General features: G+C 43.7%; 1 protein-coding gene across 2 annotated transcripts in view; it reads right to left on the reverse strand.

Annotated features, from left to right (window-relative positions):
* The window catches only part of NFE2L2 (NFE2 like bZIP transcription factor 2), a 34,344-nt gene extending 12,945 nt beyond the window's left edge, over window positions 1-21,399 (reverse strand). The window contains exon 1 of one of the 2 annotated variants that reach the window (XM_065880117.1): window positions 21,188-21,399. In XM_065880117.1, the coding sequence (XP_065736189.1) occupies window positions 21,188-21,232 (45 nt within the window). In that variant the 5' untranslated portion in view covers window positions 21,233-21,399. Of the gene's footprint in view, window positions 1-20,049; window positions 20,159-21,187 lie in introns of those variants that run through there. The other variant, XM_065880118.1, reaches the window with a different exon arrangement.
* Between the last annotated feature and the right edge of the window lie 1,452 nt (window positions 21,400-22,851).

Here is a 22,851-nt window from a genome sequence, read left to right on the forward strand (position 1 = left end):
GTATGACTCATCTCAGCTGAGATGGGAATTACTGCTAATGCCACACTGTCACAGAACGCTGCGACTGGAGGGGCCCAGAGGACACACAGCCCCTTCCATTTTTCAAATAGGGAAACAGGTCTAGAGGATGAAATGACTTGCCCCAAGGTCAGAGGTCAAGGATTCCAAAACTACTATGGTCTACTTTTCTAATTTTACAAATCCTGCCAAGTTATTTGGCAGAGGGGGAAAAAGACACATTTTTGCTTCACTGTTTCAATTTGCACCTCTGGCCCCAGCTTGCCAGTCTGCAGGTGCCTCGCAGCTTCTATTTGAGCTGGCATTTGCCGAGCACTTCATGGTTTGCAGGGGTGTTCACTGCAGAGCAAGGGGGAGGTGGCTTATCTTCATCTACGAATGAGCACAATTAGGCTTTGGGCCTCAAGCATCCCTGCCCCAAATTGCATGCTTGGCAAGTGGCAGAGCCAGGACCCCAACCAAGAACTGATTCTGAGCCTGTGGGCTCTTCCCACCACTGCAGGACAAAGGCTGCAAACTGCTTTAGCCCCAGGTGGGACGCTAAGGCTTGGAAGCTGGCTCTGCTGAAGCTCAGACCCACCCGTCCTGATGACTCAGGGCAAATCCAGTCAACGGCACACACAGAGCTTAGCATTTAAATCTTCCCATAAAGCCAATATTTACCCCATACTTTGTATATCTTATGTTATCTGGTCTGACTAAACTGCAAACTCCTTCAAGGCATGACAATGTCTTTTTTTTTTTTTTTTTTTTAATTTTATTTATTTATTGTTTCTGGCTGCATTGGGTCTTTGTTGCTGTGTGCGGGCTTTCTCTAGTTGCGGTGAGCAGGGGCTACTCTTGGTTGCGGTGCGCGGGCTTCTCCTTGCGGTGGCTTCTCTTGTTGCAGAGCACGGGCTCTAGGTGCGTGGGCTTCAGTAGCTGTGGCTCATGGGCTCTAGAGCACAGGCTCAGTAGTTGTGGCGCACAGGCTTAGCTGCTCTGCAGCATGTGGGATCTTCCCGAACCAGGGCTCGAACCCATGTCCCCCTGCACTGGCAGGCAGATTCTCAGCCACTGCACCACCAGGGAAGCCCAACAATATCTTTTCTTAATAGATGGTAGATGTACATAGTATAAAATTTAAAAGTTGCAAAAGTAATCTCCCAGTTATCCTTCCCCAAGGCAACCACTGGTTTTCTGTGTTCTTAGTAAGATATTCTATTAAATACACACCCGTAGGCACACACACAAGTAGCATATAATCATAATGTTCCACACTTATTTCTCCCTATTTATTTTAGAGATGGTTCTATATCAGGGCCTAGAGTTGTTCCATTATTTTTAATGGCTGAGTAGTATTTCATTATGAGGATGTACTATATTATTTAATAATTACTTAATCAGCCCCTCATTGGGCTTTTAAGTTATTCCTAATCTTTTGCTATTACAAATGATGCTATAATGGCTACCTTTGTACATAAATCATTTCACGAATGTGTGAGGATTATCTGTGGGATAGATACTTAGAAGTGGAATTGCTGGTCAAAGAGTATATGCATTTTTATTTATGATACATATTGTCAAACAGCTCTCCACAGAGGCTGTACCTTTTACACCCCACCAGCAATGAGAAATGCTCATTTCCCCACTCTGTTCCCCACTCATGAGTCCTTCACACCTTGCGGCATATTGGCACGTGGTACCCACTCAATAAACACATTGTAATTGTTGATACAAGGTCTCCTATATTAATTCCAGAATCATTTCAAAATCAGCCCTCCCACTATTTTTAAAGATAACAAAATTAAGACTAAAGAAGAGAATATACTGTACATACATACAATCAGTTGTCCGGCAAACAGCATTTGTTTAATCACCAGTCTATGTCCAGCCAAGGTAACCTTGGTTGGTGCCTTTGGAGCTGGTAAAACATCTGCAGGGGCAAGAAATGTAAAGGCCACGGGGCACACAGATAGACAGAGGCTAGGCAAAGTCTCAACAGGTGAAACAGGCAAAATCAGCAACCTCAGCCCTTCTAACAGGCAAGGTAAACTCCAAAGAAAAACCAAGTCCAATTAAAAATGGAACTACCATATGATCTAGCAAATCCACACCTGGGCATATGTCTGAAGAAAACAAAATAATTTGAATTTGAAATAACTGAAATAATTTGAAAAGATATATGCACCCTGATGTTCACTGCAGCGTTGTTTACAACAGCCAAGATATGGAAGCAACCAAAGTGTCCATCAAGAGATGAATGTTTAAAGAAGATGTGGTGTATATATACAATGGAATATTAGCCACAAAGAATGCAATTTTGCCATTTGCAACAGCATGGATGGACCTGGAGGTATTAATGCTTGCTGAAATAAGTCCAATAGAGAAAGACAAATACTGTTATGTTTTCATTTTATATATGGAATCTAAAAAATAAAACAAATGACTATAGCAAAACAGAAACAGACTCACAGATACAGAGAACAAACTAGTGGTTACCAGTGAAGAGAGGCCTGGGGGAGAAGAGAATTAAGAAGTAACAAACTACTAGGTATAAAATAAATAAGATACAATGATGCAATGTACAGCACAAGGAATATAACCAATATTTTATAACTTTAAATGGAGTATAATCTATAAAAGAAAAAGCAGGTTCAGCCAGGCTGACCCATCCACCAGCTCTCTAAAGACCAGGAAAAGGCATCCTTGTCTAGGGATGTGTCTCTCAGAAACATATGTCTGTTGGCCATTAAATTACATTGAACACACAATTGACTAAGGGGAGCTGACAGTGATCTTGCAGACCACAGACCAAACCCCAGGTTTACAAATGAGAATCCCAGGGCCCAGAGATGCTAAATGGGTAAATGGCCCTAGGTCTCATTTGACTGAGCAGAACCCAGGAGGGGGCATCTGGTCAACTAACACAAATTAGATTTCAAACTAGACTTTCCTATTGCATGCACGCATGCATGCATTCATTCATTTATTTGGCTGCGCCGGGTCTTAGTTGCGGCACTCAGGATCTTCACTGTGACACACGGGATCTTCGTTGCAGTATGTGAACCCCTAGTTATGGCATGTGGACTCTTAGTTGCAGCATGCATGCAGGATCTAGTTCCCCGACCAGGGGTCGAACCCAGGCCCCCTACATTGGGAGTGCAGAGTCTTAACTACTGGACCACCAGGGAAGTCCCCCTATTGCAATTTCTATTGCTTAAATTCATGAAATACTAGGAATTATTTTGAAAACAGACGTTTACAAAACTGTTGTATGGCATTTGACCCTGCAGCCAAATTAATGGCCTATAAAACTCTGTTACCTGACTGAAGTTTCTGCAGAGAACTTTCCTTTCCCTACTCCTAATCTCTAAATCCTGGGTGGTCTGTGTCCAATAGGGCTAAGAGCCTCCCAGTTCTAACCCTTACTTCAGGCAGATCGTCTCCACTACCAAGAGCAAAAGTGGCTCTAAATTAAAGTGGACCCCTGAGAACTCCCAAATCATGGGGTCAAGGCCTTGGACCCACTGAATGCACATTCCAAACGTGACTGACTCATCCAAGGCCTCACCAAGACCAAGTGTGACCTCAGAAATAGTTCTACAACTCCTTGGAGAAAGGAAGCCCTCAAGACACCAGTCCTTCCATTTGCAGTGCTTTCGGAGCACAAAATACTTTCACTTGCATGACTGTATCATTTAATCCTCATGCTACTCTGTGTGAAGATTAGTGGGGTGAAGAAACAGGTTCAGAAAGGTTAAATATCAAAGGTTGCCCAGCTTGTCAGCTGCATCTGTAGCAGAAGCAGCCCTCTCTAAACCTGACGGACAGACCCATAAATCAAGTCACCATTTAATAACTCGCAATGCCTCCCTTTCCTCCTCTATGCCTCAAAATAGAAATAAAATTCTGGTTTGCTCTAAGGGTGCCCATTGCAGTTGTTGGTGGCTTCTTCCTTTAAGTCAGTTTTGTTAATAAGAAAACAATACCATAAAACAGGCCTAAACTTTTACCAAATGATCTCAGGCAACCTACCTAAACAATAAACACATGAAGTCAAGCTCTCAGTCTTTTTCTCAAGGACAAAAGCTGTGGGTCTGGTTTAAAATCTCTGGCTTTGGGAAAAGAACTCTCTAAATTAAAATATGAAAGCCAGATGTATGGAGTTTTCTAAAGTAAATGATCACACAAAGTGTGGGTATTATTTGTACCTTATTACTATTCCCCATGAAAGTATCATTATACTGCCCAACAAAAATACATGTCAAACATGGAATCAATCACCCTGTCTACTGGTAGGCACAGCACAAAAATTCCTTTCTCTCAGTGCCTAAAATAATTTCTTTTTAAAGGCCTTTTCTTTGGTCTGGATCTCGTGGAAGCTCTTTGCAGCCCTGACGCCCACCATGTTTCCAATGCCAAGTAAACCCAGGACCCAAAGCAATAGGCTATAAAGAACATTAAGTTCAGTACCCGTCTAGAATTAGGGCATGCCATGTTACAGTAACTTTTAACCTCAGTTTCTCCATCTGCTGAAGGACAGGGTTGGGTTAAGTGACTCCTAAGATTCCTTCCTCTAAACACCTCTGATTATACAAAGTCAAAAATACAAGTCTGAAAACTAATTTTGAACTTTAAAACAAGCTAATTTCATCTACCTATAACAGATGCTCTAAAGCAGTACTTTCCAGTAGAAATCTAATGCAAGCCACATGTGTAATTTAAACAATTTTAGTAGCCTTACTAAAAAAAGGTGAATTTAATTTAAACAATATATTTATTTCACCCATGTCAAAAAATTATTCTACCATGTAACCCAAATGTTTCAATTATTAACGAGCTATTAGAAGTGACAAAACACTCAACATACATAACAAATCTCACCTGACGGCATCACATGAAATGCTGTCCCCCCAGAATAAAGTTATATTCAACAGAAAAATATCTTACCCTGCTTCTGTCTTAAATTTTAAATAATTCATTAAGATTAAAAATGCGGATCCTCAGTTACACCAGCCCCATTTCAAGTGGTCAAAAGTGACCAATGGCAAGTGACAGTGCAGCTCTGGGGACCTACAGAGTGAGTCCTCCACACTCCTTAGGGGGGAATTCTAATGAACCAACTCCTCTGTTTCGCAACACCGTAACATTAACCCTTCCAAAGGACACTAGGCAGTATTTATACTGTTAGCAATTATTTGCAAAAAGCTACTTCAATGACCTGAAAGTGACAGTGTGAGTCTTAAGTTACTAAGAGGGCTCATAAGGACCACAGGGATCACCCTGACATTAATGAGCAATGTCTGGTCCAGAGGCCACACAATTACCAGATTATTGCAAAGGGCATATGAAGAATGGGTAGAAATAAGGGGCTTAGGTGCTAGGAAAATACTGTCTGTTCCAACTAAGGATATGAATTAACCCTGAGTTTGGAAATTACATTTCAACTGCTTCAAATGTATACATTTGAACCTGCACAGTATCCATTGTTGTCACCAACTGCCAGACAACAATTTGGACCTCTTAAAAAGTAATTGATAAGTATATATACCACATTTCATTCTCTTAAAATCAGTATAGAAGGGGCTTCCCTGGTGGCGCAGTGGTTAAGAATCCGCCTGCCAACGCAGGGGACATGCGTTTGAGCCCTGGTCCTGGAAGACCCTGCATGTGGCGGAGCAACTAAGCCCATGCGCCACAACTACTGAAGCCCGCACACCTGGAGCCCGTGCTCCGCAACAGGGGAAGCCACCGCAATGAGAGGCCCGGGCACCACGGCCAGGAGGGGCCCCTGCTCTATGCAACTGGAGAGGGCTCGCACGTGGCAGCAAGGACCCAACGCAGCCAAAAATAAATAAATAAACTTATTTTTTTAAAAATCAGTACAGGAATCTATTACTTTCCTTAAGGTAAATCTTTTCAATTAACCCACTAAATAAATATGTAAGGACAATGGCTACCTGGTGAGCCTTTACATTAAGATTTGAAAACAAAAGATCACAGTGCCAACATTCTAAATCCAGGTAAAGGTAAGTATGACACAATCTAACAGTAATAAGAGTAAGTGCATTTACTGTGCACTTTCTATGTGCTCAAGACTCTTCCAAGCACTTGTACCCATAGCTCACTTGTACTCACACCAATTGGCAAGGAAGGTGGTATTAAGATCCACACCGTTTATATTACAGAAGAACTCACATAACAGAGGCTCTTACTCAGAATACCCGAGGCCTCTTTAAGGAGGCTGCACAGTGCAGTCCTGCCAGGGCTCTGCAGCTGACTAGTTGTACAGAGAGCTCTGGGCTGTAAGGAAAAACCGAGACATCATACCTGTCCTCACAGAACTGTTTTCCATGTGGGAAAAAGGTATGTGAATGCCACTTAAAAATACAGAAGACAAGCCAGGGGTGAGGTATTAACGCTATTAATAAGTTCAACACCTGTTGCAGATGTCAAAGGAACATGAGAAGCATCTAATTCTGAGGCTTCTGGGTCTAACCACTATACAAAAAATAGAAGGTGAACTCCTGATGTATTTACATATCAGACATCACATGGCAACACCAAAGGGCAGTGGGTGTAAAAAGTTTTCAGCTGTGTCATCTCCCCCATGGGTCTTATAGAAGGTCTTTCCCTTCACCACTCTGCCTTTCTAAGAGTTAGTTAGAGGTAGTTATTACAGAAGAAATATTTTAGTCTTTAAAAGACTAAAAGATGGGCTGGGGCTGGGAAGAGGGCAAGGCCACAGGGGTCAGCTCAGGAAGGCTGGGTTTAGCCTTCCACTAACACATTCCCCCCACCGCCACCAGCTCTTTCTGTTCATACAACTTGCCTGTGGACACTGCCCCATCTCTGGGCCCAGAACCCCAGAGTAAGAAATTCTGCTACCAGTGAAGGAGTGTGTCTGGCATGGGGTTCAAAGAGATGGCTCATCAATCCACATAAGTAGGGGATCCAGCAGACAAGCTGGAGGATCCCACAGAGGAGACAGAGCACACATAAGGCCTTGCCATTGATTGGTTTTCTGTCTCCACAACAATCAGGTCCTGACATGAGACCAGGACAAGCCACAGGAGAATATGAAGCTTATAGCGAAGAGTGAAAAGGGGCATGGATTACCAGAATTCAAGGAGATATTTTTTTTTCCAAGTGGGCCAGGAAATCTCAGATGCCACATATTCAAACATTCCTGACAAAGAAAATGTATAATTATAATAATCATCACAGCCACCAGTTGTTGTATGCTAGATCTTGTGCCCAGTTCTTACTTAATCCTAAGAATGCTGTGACACACCTATCACCCACATCTAATGATGATAAAGCCAAGGCACATCCCACTGTATTATCACTCATTCAAGCTCTCTGGGCCTCGATTCTCTCCCTAAAAATCAGGGATAAGGCTCCTGACCTCACAGGGCGGAGTAAAGAGTACACATGACAAAAATCAGTGTGTGAAAGCACCTGGCACCTGGCCGGCATGTGGAAGAGCCTGAGAGACTGTGGCTGCCTTCCCCAACACTGCTAGATGCTCACATCTGTTAGCTCAGGGCGCACAAGCAAAGCCTCTTTTCTGGGACAGAAAAGAGGATATTGTCTGTTTTTTCTCTCTTGGGTGAATTTTGCTCATCACTGAGGCTGGAAGCCAAGGATGAGATGGTCCCAGCTGAATGAAGACGGTGAGAGCAAAAGGATCTTAGGGGAGGTCAGGAAGAGAGAAACTCTCCCTGTGCCACCACAGAGAAGAAAACAATTCATCCTAAAAGCAAACCGGCAACTTCTGGCTCGTTCTTCCTCTCCTTTCACCAATGGAGTGAATACCCTGGCGATGAGTTTCTGTTAAAACCCAGGAACAGCAGGACCTGCAAGCTTGAGCACAGATGGTTTCACAATGGGGCCAATAAGAGAAAAATCTACTCCCTCCTTGAAAAAGGGAGCTTAAAAAACTTCTTCTTAAATGGCTAACAAAAGTGGTACAGATCAGAGTGACAGTTACAGATCTTCAATACTGCACTGGTGATGCCAAGGCGACTAAGCCACACCTGCACCACAGCCAGAGCCCCTCAGCATCTCTGCCGACACCTGCCCATCTTCTGATGCATGGGCCATAATAACTTCCTGTCCACATCCAGCTCATGTGTCTTGCCCTTTCCAAAACCTCCCATGATTTCCAAATGCCTTAGATAAACGTGAAACGCCACGCATGGGCACCGAAGGCCCTGTTCAGCCAGCCCCACATTAACCTTTTCACCCCGAGTGACCCTATATGCCGCCACAGGCCAGATCACGCCTGCACCCTTCCTCCAGCTTCCAAGTGAAGCTGAGCCAAGAGGAATCCTACCAGCTTAAAAAATCTAGATAGCCTGCTACCTCCTCCAGGACGTCCTCTCTGAGCACCCCAGTTGGAAGTGACATTTTCTCCTCTGAGCTGTCATATATCACCAATGAATATAACTTGTATATATACCAAGCTCCTAGAGGGCAGTAATGGATTCGCTCTCACATCTGCTGAGCAAGTACTATTAAATAAGCACCAGGCATGGTGCGAGCCACCAGAATTACAAAAATGACAAAAACATAGTCCCTATCCTAGAGGAAGTCACACCTTAAGCAGGGGAGATGGAGATGTAATTTATACTCATTATGATATGAAACATGCCCTATAATCCAGGTGTACAAAGAACAAAGGGACTGATTAATTAGGAGAAGGGGTAATTTGGGAAGCAAATGTCCTTCAAGGAGGATAATATATTTGCTACACTATCTATCTTAGAAGATTAAAACAACTTCATGCCATGAAAGTTCCCTAGGGCGTGTTAATACCTAATAATACTTGTGGAATGAATAAGTTACATCTAGGCTTAGAACTCAGCATTTTCACTGTGTACCTAAGGTGTCTGGGGGGTTAAAGAATTCTAATTACTTAATAAAGGTATCATGTTTAGTATCAGTTATAGCCCAATTACTAGTCATAGAAAAATTATTTAACTTCATTCCAATTTTTCTTTGGGTACTCTACTAAAAACAAAATATTATACCTTAAGAATCATAAATGCACACTACTTCAGGTTAACAATAAAACTGATCTTTTGAGACAACAAATGTGATAGTATTTTCAAATACCCATTAAGGAATTTTGTAATCTGGATAATATAACAATTCGTCAATATAAATGCGGATTAACTGTATTTTCATAGAGGACACGAGCTATTTCCCTCAGGCTGATTGTCAGGAAAAGAACAAGAAAGTGGGCAACCTCACTTTCCTCCCTATTCTAGACTTTGTTTCTAAAGCATCAATCTATCACCAGAATAGCTCAACCTCTTCAGCTACTCTATAGCTTCCCTTGCTATCTGTACTCAGTTACCCAAACTTCTTCAAAAAGTACCCGGTAGAAAAGGCAGTCAAGACCCAGAGAGGTGTGGCATATAACTTTTAACTTCACCCTGAAATTTAAAAAAATGTTTAGCTTATCTTTTTAGGACTAGTTCCCTGCAGCTATAGGCTGGAAAAATGGTAAATAGCAGCGGTAACAATCACCAGGTCAAATAAAACTGCTCTGTGTTAAAGGATCTGAAGGAGACACTCTACCTGAGTAAATGAAGTGTACCTGGTCCCTCTGGTTTCTAGAGTTTTCATCACATTCTGTGTTCTCTCTCCCACTACCCCCTTCTGGTTTAGAATAAGAGGTATGAACACGCTGCCATAGGAGGAGATGGTGGGCTACCCTGCAAAGAACAAGGAATATCCTGAGGTTTCCTGAGAACAAACAGTAATATCCCGGCTTCAAACTGTCTCTGGAAGTCACTGCATCACAGTGGTTCCACTGGGGCTGGGACCACCACCTAGAAGCAATTGGAACGGTGTCGGGACAGGGGAGGGCGGCCCTTTCTGGTTGTCACAGTGAAGCTAAATACCATGTAATGTGGGACAATCCCCCATTCCAAAGAGAAGTCCAGCCCCTTTGCCAGCGGTACCCTCTTTGAGGAACACTGAGGGAGCTCCTTGAGGTAGAGACACCGTCTTAATGAATCTCTGTAAAGGAGCCCCTCATTCTTTAGCATCTAACCAAACACCCATAGTCATCAGACAAGGAAGGAAAGAAAGAAAGGAAGGGAGAGCAGTGATTACGGACTTTCTAAATCCCTGTTCTGCCATCGAGAGTGCCATGGCCATGGACAAGTTACTTTACCTCTTTGAAGAGATTTGCTAGTCTGTAAAAAGGGGGTAACAGCCGCCATCACCATAGCTTTATTGTCAAGATCAAGTAAGAGGGAACATGTCCAGGACCTAGTACAGTACTAGCAGCTGTTCAGTAAATGTTAGTTTTTTCCCTTTTTTTCCCCCTGAAATTGCCAGTTGCCTGTATCCTGATGTCTTGTAACATCCAAAGGTTGGTTCTCTGTACAAGGTTGCAAGCGAGTTGGTAATGCAAGAGAGTCGGTAATGTGAACAAAAATGAAAGAGTAATTGTTCCCTCCGCCTCCATTATTATCTTCGCCAGCACACACACCGGTCACTGAAACTTGATGGCACAACGGTGCTGTTATCAAGTGAACTTTGGAAACCTGTAGCACAGGGCAATGCCATGCGCTCCGGAGCCGCAGGTTTCCAAGAGTCCCACAGGGACAGAGGAAAGGGGGGTCATTTTTACCCACATCTCTCCGGGGAGAAAAGGCTTTATTTTTCAGGATCAATAGATGTTCCCCCAGCTCTTCTTAAGATGCTTTTCCTCCTTTCTGAACCTCCCCCCAAGTTCAAGACCCAGAGGCCCAAGTCCTTCAGCAACACCAAAAACTTCCGTATATAATCAATCCTGCCCTGGCATCCCAGGGGCACCTCATGGGGGAAGGGGGCACAGAACCTACCAATAGTGGGAATGCTTATCGAATCTGGGAACTCCATCCGCACTCTTGAGAGGAATTCCTAACATTTCATTATTATTGAATCACTCTGTGGTCTCATATGTGCACTCCGCTAACGAGAAGTTTCTAGCAGAGGGTGAACCTCTGTCTCTGGAGAAGAAAGAACCTGAACCCACAGTCTGGTTCTCATTCTTGGCCTCGTCCCAGCTTGGGAACCAGCAGAGAAAGAACATACAAGCTGGGGGTAGCACTAAGCACACCGGCCCCACCCCTGTCCTCTGGGGTTGGTTTCTCAATGTACATTTTAAACATGTTTCATTGAGAAGTACCAAGAACAAAATAACTTCTTCAAAAACTGGCAATTTTTTCTATTACAAGAAAAAAAATGATAGTTTTTATTTTTGGTGGTTTTCATTACCAGGATTGTAATGATTAAAAGAATTTGATTTTATTTTTTTGGCTAGGTCAAAAAAATTCATCATTCTTCAACACGCTCTAGCCACAGCAGCAAGACTCCCTGGCTCCAGGACTGTAAAACCCACCAGCAAAAAGCACAGGTTCTTAATATGCCAACCCTCAGGCACCTGGAGAAGCAGTGCACGTCCACCTTGGGTCACACCCCTGTTCCGATTCTGTTCACAGAAGGCCTCAGAACCTGATCAATCATTGCTCCCTGTATTCTAATCCCTTAGAATTGCTGGGGGACAGGCTGGGTTCTGCATCCATGTAATCCATACAATTCTGTGCTGAAGCAGAGCACACACAAGAACGTCAAGTCTGGAGTAAAGCCAATTTCTATACCGTTTATCAGCAGGCCCCTTACATACAGAGTTAATACTGTCCCTGCCTCCCAAACAGAATTGGGGGTGGGCACTAACCCCCCCTAACATCGGCTACATCCAGAAAAGGGAAAGGGCATTTAATGCGAAGAATGATTCACTGAAATACAAGCATGCACTGCAAATAGCGTTAACACCAAAATCCTTCCGTTTTAAGGTACTTTAAACACATAGGTACATCATTCAGCACAAAACAAGCGAAAGAACAGGACTGTTTTTTTAATCTTAAAACAATAATAGGAGGGACAGGTTAAAAAATTTCAAACTACTGATGACTAGAATTAGAAAAGCAGGCAGCTTCCCGAGGGCAGACTAGATGTACCCCCCTATCACGTGATGGCCGGGGGAAGACTGGACCTGGGCCACACAAAGATGGGCCTGGCAACACTGGAGAGAGGTCACAGCTGCCTCGGGGTGCCCACGCCCTGCTGGCCCTGTTCCCACCCTGTCTGCAAGGCAGGGCTGAGGCAGCTTCAGAAGGCACTGAACCACACCCTCGAGTGTAGTGCACCCCCCCCCACACACACACACAATTCAGAAGTTAGCCCCAGTTTCCAAAGTGCAAACCAGAAACCATCCAGGTTAAGTACAAACGATAACCACTGTGGTCAGAATATAAAGTTGACTTTGCCAAGCATATACAGAGAATCAAAAAGCTGAGTTGCTAAAAGTGGCCTTGTAGGTGTTAAGTTTTTTGTTTTTTAATGGAGGAAGATAGAGGCCCAGGAATGCAGAGCTCAGAGCTTCCTCGAGGAGGCAGTGTTGGGTCCTGGCCTCCAAGCTCTCCAGCCTCCCCAGTGCCCTGCATTGGTCCTCACTGCCTTTTCTACGTGATTGCCAAATAATCTACGCTGCAGGTTATCACTCGCCACACTCCTGACCAAACACACTTCTACTAACCCACTTGGGGAAAACCTTCTGATGACAAAATTATCACCCAAATCTCCATGAGGGATTAAAGAGCTCAAATTATATTTACTGAAGTTCAAACATTCACCAGGCATCTTAAACACATCTCCCAGATTTAGGTATTAATCTTAAGGTTGTGAAGGTCAGTGATCAAATATAAGAACATTTCCTTTCATGAATTAAGCAGATTTTCTAAATCACTCTATAAATATAAATACCTTTCATGGGTACCAAGCACTGTGCCAGCTTCTCTAGTATACTGGTTCTCAAACCTAATTGCACAAAGGAATTCCTTCCAAAGCTTGAAAAGATATTGATGCCTGGGTCCCACCCCCAGAGATTTTAATGTAATGAGGTGGTAAGGCCTGGGTATCAGTATTTTAAATACTGATGGTGACTCTAATATACAGTGAATTTTAAGAACCATTACCACAGGGAACAAAAATATATACATAAAGTAGAAACAACCCAGACGTCCATGAACTGATAAGTGGGTAAATAAAATGTGGTGTATCCATATAATGGAATAGTATTTGGCAATAAGAAGTACAAAGTCCTGATATATGCTACAATATGGTCAACCTGTGTAAACATGTTAAGTGAAAGAAGCCAGTCACAGAGAACCACACATGCTATGATTCCATTTATATGAAATACCCAGGAGACAAATCCATAGAAAGAGAGAATAATGAGTGCTTACCAGGAACTAAGGGAGTTTGGGGGAAATGGGGTGTGATGACTGCTAATGGATATGGGGTTTCTTTTTGGGGTGATGAAAATGTTCTAAAATTGATTGTGATAATGGCTGTACTACTCTGAATACACTCAGTCACTGAACTGTCCATTTTAAATGAGTGGACTGTATAGTATGCAGATTACATCTCATAAAGCTGTTTAAAAGAGGAGAGAAATATAAATTCTATGCCCAGCTCTCAAGGAACTTACAATCTAGCTGTAGAGGAAAAAAACATAGATACATACATAAGACAAGTATCAGAGATTTTAAAAAGCAATTAGAGAATTGCCTAATGCACAAAATAAAAACTCTAAGTTCAGAAGAAGGCTTCAAAGCCAAATGATCTGATAGTTTTCTTTTCTTACCCAACCATTCTTCTCTGATTTGAAGAAAAGCAATGGAGAGTTTGGATCTCATCAGTACGCTGCCGATATCAAAGGCCCCAAAGTTTCAATTTCCAAGTTTGTGAGAAACGGAATGACTAATTTAGCATTGCCAGGGAATTTTTTTAATCCTGCAGGATACAGGCTGTTGGGAGTTCCCTGATGGTCTAGTGGTTAGGATTCTGGGCTTTCACTGCCGTGGCCTGGGTTCAATCCCTGGTCAGGGAAGATCCCAGCAAGGCTTGCGGCATGGCCAAAAAAATAAACAACTAAAAAACCAGAATACAGGCTGTTGATGGATTACAGTGACTCTCAATTATCAACAGGGTTTTTGAAAGATGAATTTGGTGCTCTAAATACTTCTTACGTCCCGGGTTTGGCTTCACCTCTACCAGAGTTTGGGCCAAATAAACTTACATGCTCACACACAGAGGAAGATTTTCATATATAAGGCCCTGTGATACACAGGTGCTACAGGACATACGCCATAAAAACGATACGTTAAAGTGCTTCCTATCCTCGGTGTTCCTAAAATTCTTCGTACTAATAGTTAAAAAGTGTTTACTGTGGGAGGGGCTGACCCAGAGAAAATTCCTACTTTAGGCAAGATAGGATTTTGTTTAGCAATCTTGTTTTTTTTTTTTTTTTTTGCGGTACGCGGGCCTCTCACTGTTGTGGCCTCTCCCGTTGCGGAGCACAGGCTCCGGACGCGCAGGCTCAGCGGCCATGGCTCACTGGCCCAGCCGCTCCGCGGCCCATGGGATCCTCCCGGACCGGGGCACGAACCCGTGTCCCCCGCATCGGCAGGCGGACTCTCAACCGCTGCGCCACCAGGGAAGCCCCCAGCAATCTTGTTTTGTCTTGGCGGGGAAAGTTACTGTAAGAACACCATTTGTATTTTTTCTAACACTTTTTGGGAACGTTATACATTTGAATATATGTTTTGCTTTCATTTCCAGAAAACATACCATTATCAATGAAAGAAGGCTTGGCCTGTATCTTAGAGCCTCTTTAATAAATGTCTGTTGGAGCATATTTAAAAGCAGGTGGTAATTACATTTTTAAAACTCCTAGAAATCTTATTATCAAAATATAAACTCTGTTCTCCATTTTTTTTTTTTTTTTTTGCGATACGCGGGCCTCTCACTGTTGTGGCCTCTCCCGTTGCGGAGCACAGGCTCCGGACGCGCAGGCTCAGCGGCCATGGCTCACGGACCCAGCCGCTCCGCGGCATGTGGGATCTTCCCGGACCGGGGCACAAACCCGTGTCCCCTGCATCGGCAGGCGGACTCTCAACCACTGCGCCGCCAGGGAAGCCCTGTTCTCCATTTTACAGTAAACTTAAAATAAACATACAGCCATTGGTGAAGGAAGCAGGTTGAATACTGCATTTAGTAAATCTGTCCTGCTATACCCTGGTGTGCAACAAGAGATTCCAGGAAACTTTCAGAAGTGACTTGACCACTGTTAAATATCCTGGGTTTAGTCAGACCAACTTTTAGGCAAATCATCCACTGAAACCTAAAAAATCCTGCAGCATCCTTAACTCAGACAAATAAGACAATAATTCTGAAAACAATGTTTAATAATAAGGACTAAGAAATAAAGTATTTAATTTTGAAACATACCACACTCAAAACCCCAAGAAAACTTCAATTAGACAGACCTGAGCCCTCGTGCTTGCTTCAAATCAGAAATGCCAAAACAGGAGATTAGTGTTTAATTCGAGCCAACAGGTTTCTACTAGCTGTTTTCAACTCAAATTCTCCCCATTTTTCCCACTTTCCTTCAACCAGGTTTAACCCTGTCTGTCCCACTCTTTACCATATACATAAACATCTTCACTACCAAACTTATTTTTGAACACTATTTCAAAATAAAAAGAGCCAATGTCACTGTTTGCAGATGACATGATACTATACATAAAGAATCCTAAAGATGCTACCAGAAAACTACTGGAGCTAATGAATGAATTTGGTAGAGGAGCAGGATACAAAATAAATGCACAGAAATCTCTTGCATTCCTATACACTAATGATGAAAAATCTGAAAGAGAAATTAAGGAAACACTCTCATTTACCATTGCAAAAGAATAAAATACCTAGGAATAAACCTACCTAAGGAGACAAAAGACCTATATGCAGAAAACTATAAGACACTGATGAAAGAAATTAGAGATGATACAAAGAGATGGAGACATATCCCATGTTCTTGGATTGGAAGAATCAACACTGTGAAAATGACTATACTACCCAAAGCAATCTACAGATTCAATGCAATCCCTATCAAATTACCGATGGCATTTTTCACAGAACTACAACAAAAAATTGCACAATTTGTATGGAAACACAAAAGACCCCGAATAACCAAAGCAATCTTGAGAAAAATGGAGCTGGAGGAATCAGGCTCCCTGACTTCAGCCTATACTACAAAGCTACAGTAATCAAGAAAGTATTGTACTGGCAGAAAAACCGAAATATAGATCAATGGTACAGGATAGAGAGCCTAGAGATAAACCCACGCACATATGGTCACCTTATCTTTGATAAAGGAGGCAAGAATATACAATGGAGAAAAGACAGTCTTTTCAATAAGTGGTGCTGGGAAAACTGGACAGCTACATGTAGAAGAATGAAATTAGAACACTCCCTAACACCATACACAAAAATAAACTCACAATGGATTAAAGACCTAAATGTAAGGCCAGACACTATAAAACTCTCAGAGGAAAACATAGGGAGAACACACTATGACATAAATCACAAGATCCTTTGTGACCCATCTCCTAGAGAAATGGAAATAAAAACGAAAACAAACAAATGGGACCTAATGAAACTTAAAAGCTTTTGCACAGCAATGGAAACCATAAAAAAGACAATGCTCAGAATAGGAGAAAATATTTGCAAACGAAGCAACTGACAAAGGATTAATCTCCAAAATATACAAGCAGCTCATGCAGTTCAATATCTAAAAAACAACAACCTAATCCAAAAATGGGCAGAAGACGTAAATAGACATTTCTCCAAAGAAGATATACAGATTGCCAACAAACACATGAAAAGATGCTCAGCACCACTAATCATTAGAGAAATACGAATCAAAACTACAATGAGGTATCACCTCACACCAGTCAGAATGGCCATCATCAAAAAATATACAAACAATAAATGCTGGAGAGGGTGTGGAAAGGGAACCCTCTTGCACTGTTGGCGGGAATGTAAATTGATACAGCCACTATGGAGAACAGGATGGAGGTTCCTTAAAAAGCTAAAAACAGAACTACTATATAACCCAGCAATCCCACTACTGGGTATATATACCCTGAAAAAAACGTAATTCAAAAAGAGTCATGTACCACAATGTTCATTACAGCACTATTTACAATAGCCAGGACATGGAAGCAATCTAAGTGTCCACTGACAGATGAATGGATAAAGAAGATGTGGCACATATATACAATGGAATACTACTTAGCCATGAAGAGAAACGAAATTGAGTTATTTGTAGTGAGGTGTATGGACCTAGAGTCTGTGTTACAGAGTGAAGTAAGTCAGAGAGAGAAAAACAAATACTGTATGCTAACACATATATATGGACTCTAAAAATTTTTTTTTAAAATGGTTCTGATGAACCTAGGGGCAGGACAGGAAGAAAGATGGAGATGTAGAGAACAGACTTGAGGACACGGGGAGAGGGAATGGTAAGCTGGGATGAAGGGAGAGAGTAGCACTGATATATCTACACTACCAAATGTAAAATAGCTAGTGGGAAGCAGCTGCATAACACAGGGAGATCAGCTCAGTGCTTTATGTCCACCTAGAGAGATGGGACAGGGAGGGTGGAAGGGAGATGCAAGAGGGAGGTTGATTCACTTTGTTATACAGCAGAAACTAACACAACATTGTAAAGCAATTATACTCCAATAAAGATGTTAAAAAAAAAAAAAAAAAGAACCAAGGGACCAGGAGAATGTACCAACTAACAAGGCAAATAAAGTTAAACAAAGACTCCAGGAACTAAGAGTTTTAATTAAGAAAAAGGAAAAGAGCCCCTGAAAAATATGAGGCAGAATCTTGGACACTGATGAAATACCAAGAATTTAAAAACTATTATTATATTAAGAAATAGTCCTGCCTCTCTAAATTAAACCCCACTAGGCCTCTGCAACTTGCTTAAAATAACTCCATGTGGTAAGTCCAATTGATAGGTTGTATTTACCTTCACTGTATTCAAGGTCCACCTCCCGTCTCACAAACACAAAATATAAAGTTATAATATTTCTTGGTAACTAGAAAAGGTGCAGAGATTAACCTTTTAAATCCCTGCCTGTCCTTCTCTGAGTTTTTCTCAATTTATCCACTTTTTAAAGTGTAAGAGTTTCCTCCTGTTTAAAGTTTAACTAGTCTTGGTCCAGTTTGGAAGTGGAGTCATTCTACATAGGTTTGGAGTCAGACTACCTAGGTTTGAATCCCACCTTTGCCACTCAGTAGTTGGGTCACTTTAACCAGAACTCTGGGCAGCTATATGCCTCTTTCCTCACCTAGAAACTGGAGATAATAGTATTTCCCATGGGGTTACTGTGAAATTATACACTTGAAGCAATTATCATGCTGCCTCGCACACAAGGAAATACTCAATAACTCATCCATGACCACGTTAGTGCCGAACTCTTCCTGAGTCCAAGAGTTTACACTGACGAGTTAACCGCAGATCAAGGAAAAATCAAAGAGGAAACATTATTTATGCAAAACCCCCTTTAAATGTGTTCAGCCAATAGAGAGAAAATTCCCAGAAAAAAAATGTGCTTATAGTCCAGAGGGTTCTTTTCTTCATGCAGCTCTGAAAGTATAATTCATCCTGAATAAAAATAAAGAAAGAAAACGAATGTATCTGGCTTTCAATTCTTCCTGGTTATCCTAAAGAAAGTCGGGTTTTGAGTTTTTCCCCCCAGCATTGTTTATAAAAACCCAAGTTAACAAGAAAGAAAGAGTCCCAAATGGCCCAAGTTATTTTTAATGCAGAAAGACTTATATGAGTTATGTATTTACCCTCCTACAATCTTTCACAATCTCTCAAGAGATTTTATTCAAATATCTAAAAAGTCAAGTTGTTCTTTGCTCAACATTTATTCAGGAGATGAGAAACCTGTCCTATTTTTCTTTAAAAGTTATCTCATTGGTCTAGTCCAAGATCAACTTCATCCCTCAGATACAAAAATACTTTCTCCAAGACACCCTTGAAAAGAGTAATGGATGGTTCCTTCCAGCTACTGGAAATAAAGAATATAAAACTCTCTTTACTGCTGTTCATCAACACCTCCTCCGCACAGAAGGTGAAAAACTGTATCCCAGTACCACTTCACACCTGGTTTTTCTTTGACAAAAGGTTAGAATCCACTTTTAACTCTTCAAATCTTTCTGGACTACAAAGATTTAATATGAATCATAGTGATAGGCATGAAATTGATTCCAAATTTTATTCCATTTTTTATAGTCTTCAAATATGCAAACTGATGTCTGATTACAAAAGGTGGAAAAGCAGTTACCTTAACAAACATAATTGGAAAATTCACATTTAAAAGAGAAAGCAGTATAGATGGAATCTTAAATCACATAGTAAAGAAAGAAAAAAAAATTTTAATAACACTCTAGGCTACATTCCTGAATTTAGAAAAACTAAAGTCTATTAGCATTATACGACTTTGGGTCATACAAAGTATTAAAGAAATGGCTATAGGGATTAGTCTTGAACAGCAGCTAAATCGGAAAGCACAATTTACTTCTTCATACTAGTGGGGAGGGGGAATCCAGTCCTAATCATTACCAGGGGAAAGTTCAAGACAAACAGCTTTAAAGAAAAAAAAAAAAGCACAATTAGTACATTGTCAATAACTCAAAACCTTACTTTAGATCTTCAATATTAGTCTAAAACGTGACGTTTCAGAGCATAAATGTATTTACCGTTCCTATTAAGTTACACATTTCCTTGAACCAAGTATTTTTCCAAAGAACCCATTCACACACACACAAAAATTGGAAATAAAAATATCTACTCCTTTAAAAGTCCCTACAAAGTATATACAGAAACTTGTTTTCACATTTGTGATAATTTACAGAACTTGTTAGCAAAGCCTTATGAAACATAGCTGTCCCGCCCTCTGCCCTCGCAAATGAAGCAACAAAATAAGAAATCGAGGCAAATTCTCAAACAGAAAAGGAAAACAAAATAAAGCACCAAAAGGAGAATCAATCTATGAAAGAACAAAATTTAGTAACAGTCTAAAAACAAAGGAAATTCTAATCTACACTCGAAACTCTTACCCTTGACAGCACAGAACAGAATATCCTGCCTTACACATTTTGGAATTACAATTCCGAAACGCTAAATCAAAAAACAAAGCCGCCCGGGGGAAAATAACAATTGCGCAACAGATCAACAGCTCCAACTTTTCCCTTGGCCCGGGCGCGGCAAGGTTTGCACGCTATAAAGCACGAAAGGGCCAACTGAGGGCCGCCGTGACAGCCAACCGACCACTGTCACGGCGACCGAGGCCACGCTCGCCCCCCGGGAGGCACCACGCCGGGATCGAGAGGCCGGGGGCGCAGCCGCCTCTGACCCCCGAGTCCACTGCCCCGCCGCCAGTTCCCGGCGTGTTGCACGGGGACAACTCCCGGTCTCCGAGCCCGAACCTTTCCCTCGGCTCCAGGGGGCGCGAGGGGGCGAGGTTCGGTCGCTGTACGTCGGGGCAGCCTAGCGCGCTGGGTGCTTTATGACCTCCTCCCGCCCCCACCCTGGGGACTGGGCATTCTCGCCAAGCTGCCTAAGGGAGATCCCATGGATGGACCGATCGATTACTTTGCACAGAAGCACCCTCAGCCGGCCCAGCGGAGTGAGGGCGCCGCAGCCCGCGCCCTCGGAGGTCACGGGCCGAGGGGCAGCGGCAGAGAAGGGACTCCGGCTCCCAGCCCAAAGGAGACCTCAGTTCCCCCGAGAGCGGCCCCGTGACTAGGCACATTTTTGCCGGTTCCGAGGCTGGGGAGCCGCACAGCCCCGGAAGGGCCGGGCCGCGCCGGCTCAGACCGCCAGCGTCCGCCCCCTCCTGCCCCGCTGCCTCCGGGCCGCTCAAATTCGGGAGGGGGCCCGGCCGGGGCTCTAGCGGCCCGGGGCGTGGTTAGAGACGCCCTTCGCCCCACGCGCGAGGGCGTAGCCCCCCCAACCCCAACACAGTCTCCCTCGGGGGCTGCGGGCGCGCTGTCAGTCCCACCACCCGGCCGCGTCCCCACACCCCTCGCAATCCCTCTGGTCCTAGCTCCCCTCCCCCGGCCCCAGCGCAAGCGCAGCGGCTCTGGTGTGCGCGCGGCCGCAGCAGTCCCGGCTCAGGCCATAGACGGGAAGAGAGACCAGCTGTCCCTCCCGGGCCGCGGCTCCCTCGCGCCCCCGCCCCCGTCCTGGCACCACCTGCTGGGACGGCAGTCCCGGCGGCGGCAGCTCCAAGTCCATCATGCTGAGCTAGGGACGGTGCTCTGAGGCTCCCCGACGGCGGCCCTGTCCCGGCTGCCGAGGCGCGGTGCGGACAGGGCGGTACTGGCGGCGGCGACGGCGGCTGCTCCTCTAGGATCCTAGGAACTAGCTTCTCCGCGACTCGGCCCGACTCGCCGGCCGGGCTCTTGCCCGGCTCCGCCTCCCGACCCCCGAGGGCGGGGCAAGAGCCCAAGCTCTTCCTTCCCCCGCCGGCCGCGCGGTCTTAGCTTCCGAAAACCCCCACCCCCGCTCCGGCTGACGCAAGAAGCTGGCGGTCCTGGGGCGGGAAAAGGCCGCGGGAGGGGGTAGCAGTGGGCGGCCGCGGGCGGGGTGCCGGGAGGAGGGCCGCCTTAGGCCCCCGGTCCCCCGCTCTCAATTTACCCTCCCCGCAAATACAGCCAACGCTCTCCGCCCGCGGGATTAAGAGCTGTTTGCCGAAGGTCGCTGGGGTGCGGGTGCTTTGAAAGTTTAAACAGTTGGAACAAACACGCCTGGAGACCCCGTAAAGGCGCTGGTATCGGAGCTGCGCTTCCCTGATTTGGACTTGCAGAACCTTGCCCCGCTTTATCTCACCCCACCGCCCGAGAGTGGCGCCAGCCCCGGGGGCGGGGGCCGGAGGCTGGGACCCAGGCCGAGCGCACCGCGCGCCGCACTGTCTCCCCGGCTCCCCTCCGTGGCTTGGGCCCGTTGGACTTGCCCGGGGGAAATGAGGACCGCGCGGGGAGTTCGTGCTCGCAGTCACCCTGAACGCCCTCCACTTACTCCCACGCCTTGCACTCTCGTCAGGCTCTAGTCGCCGAGGGCAAATGAAGTCTCTTTTGCTCGGAGAGTGGTTGATGTTGCCCACCCGGAGCGTTCTTTTCCCGCCAGACCGTACACGCCACACCACAGATGGCGTCCTCTAACACCGTGCGATGCTACTACATGTCATAATCCTCAGAAGTTTTCTTTTCACGTACTCACAATATAATTTTTTAAATAAAAATCCAAAAGACCAAGTTATAAAACTGCAGTGTGGACCTGTCCTGTGAAAACATGTACCTAGAAAAAAAATTAAAAGTCGTTCCTCAAAATATTAATGGTTGTAGGATCATGAATGGTTTTTATTTTTCTCTTTGTTACTTTAAGTATGTTTTAATTCTACGATGAGTATGTATTACGTTCCACATTAAAAACAATTATTTAAAAATTAATCATTGCCCAGAGAAAACTTCAAGTACTTGAAAACAGAATATTGTGAAATCTTATGATTTAAAAGAGAATAGATAGATGGTTTGGTTTTGCTTTTTTCTCTTATGCAATAGCAATCTTTCTAACTCTTTAACAAGCCTGGTTTTCAGTTTCTAACTTCTTGGAATTATGCAAAACCAGGTGAAGTAGACAGTTCCTGGAACCGGTTTTACTATTTCATTCAAAAACCTGACGCCCCAAAAAAAAAAAAAAGCAAGCCTGACTACAGCCGACCAATGCCCCCAAAGCTGCACAGAACTTACTTTCTCTTGGTTGCATAATTTGACACTCCCAGGATTTATCTGTAAATTTACATGTTCGAATATTCCTTAAGGTAAGTGAAGCCCAAATTAATCACTTGTAAATGAAGT

The sequence above is a fragment of the Phocoena phocoena genome, chromosome 7 (genome assembly GCF_963924675.1).
Source record: "Phocoena phocoena chromosome 7, mPhoPho1.1, whole genome shotgun sequence".
Lineage (NCBI taxonomy): Eukaryota > Metazoa > Chordata > Mammalia > Artiodactyla > Phocoenidae > Phocoena > Phocoena phocoena.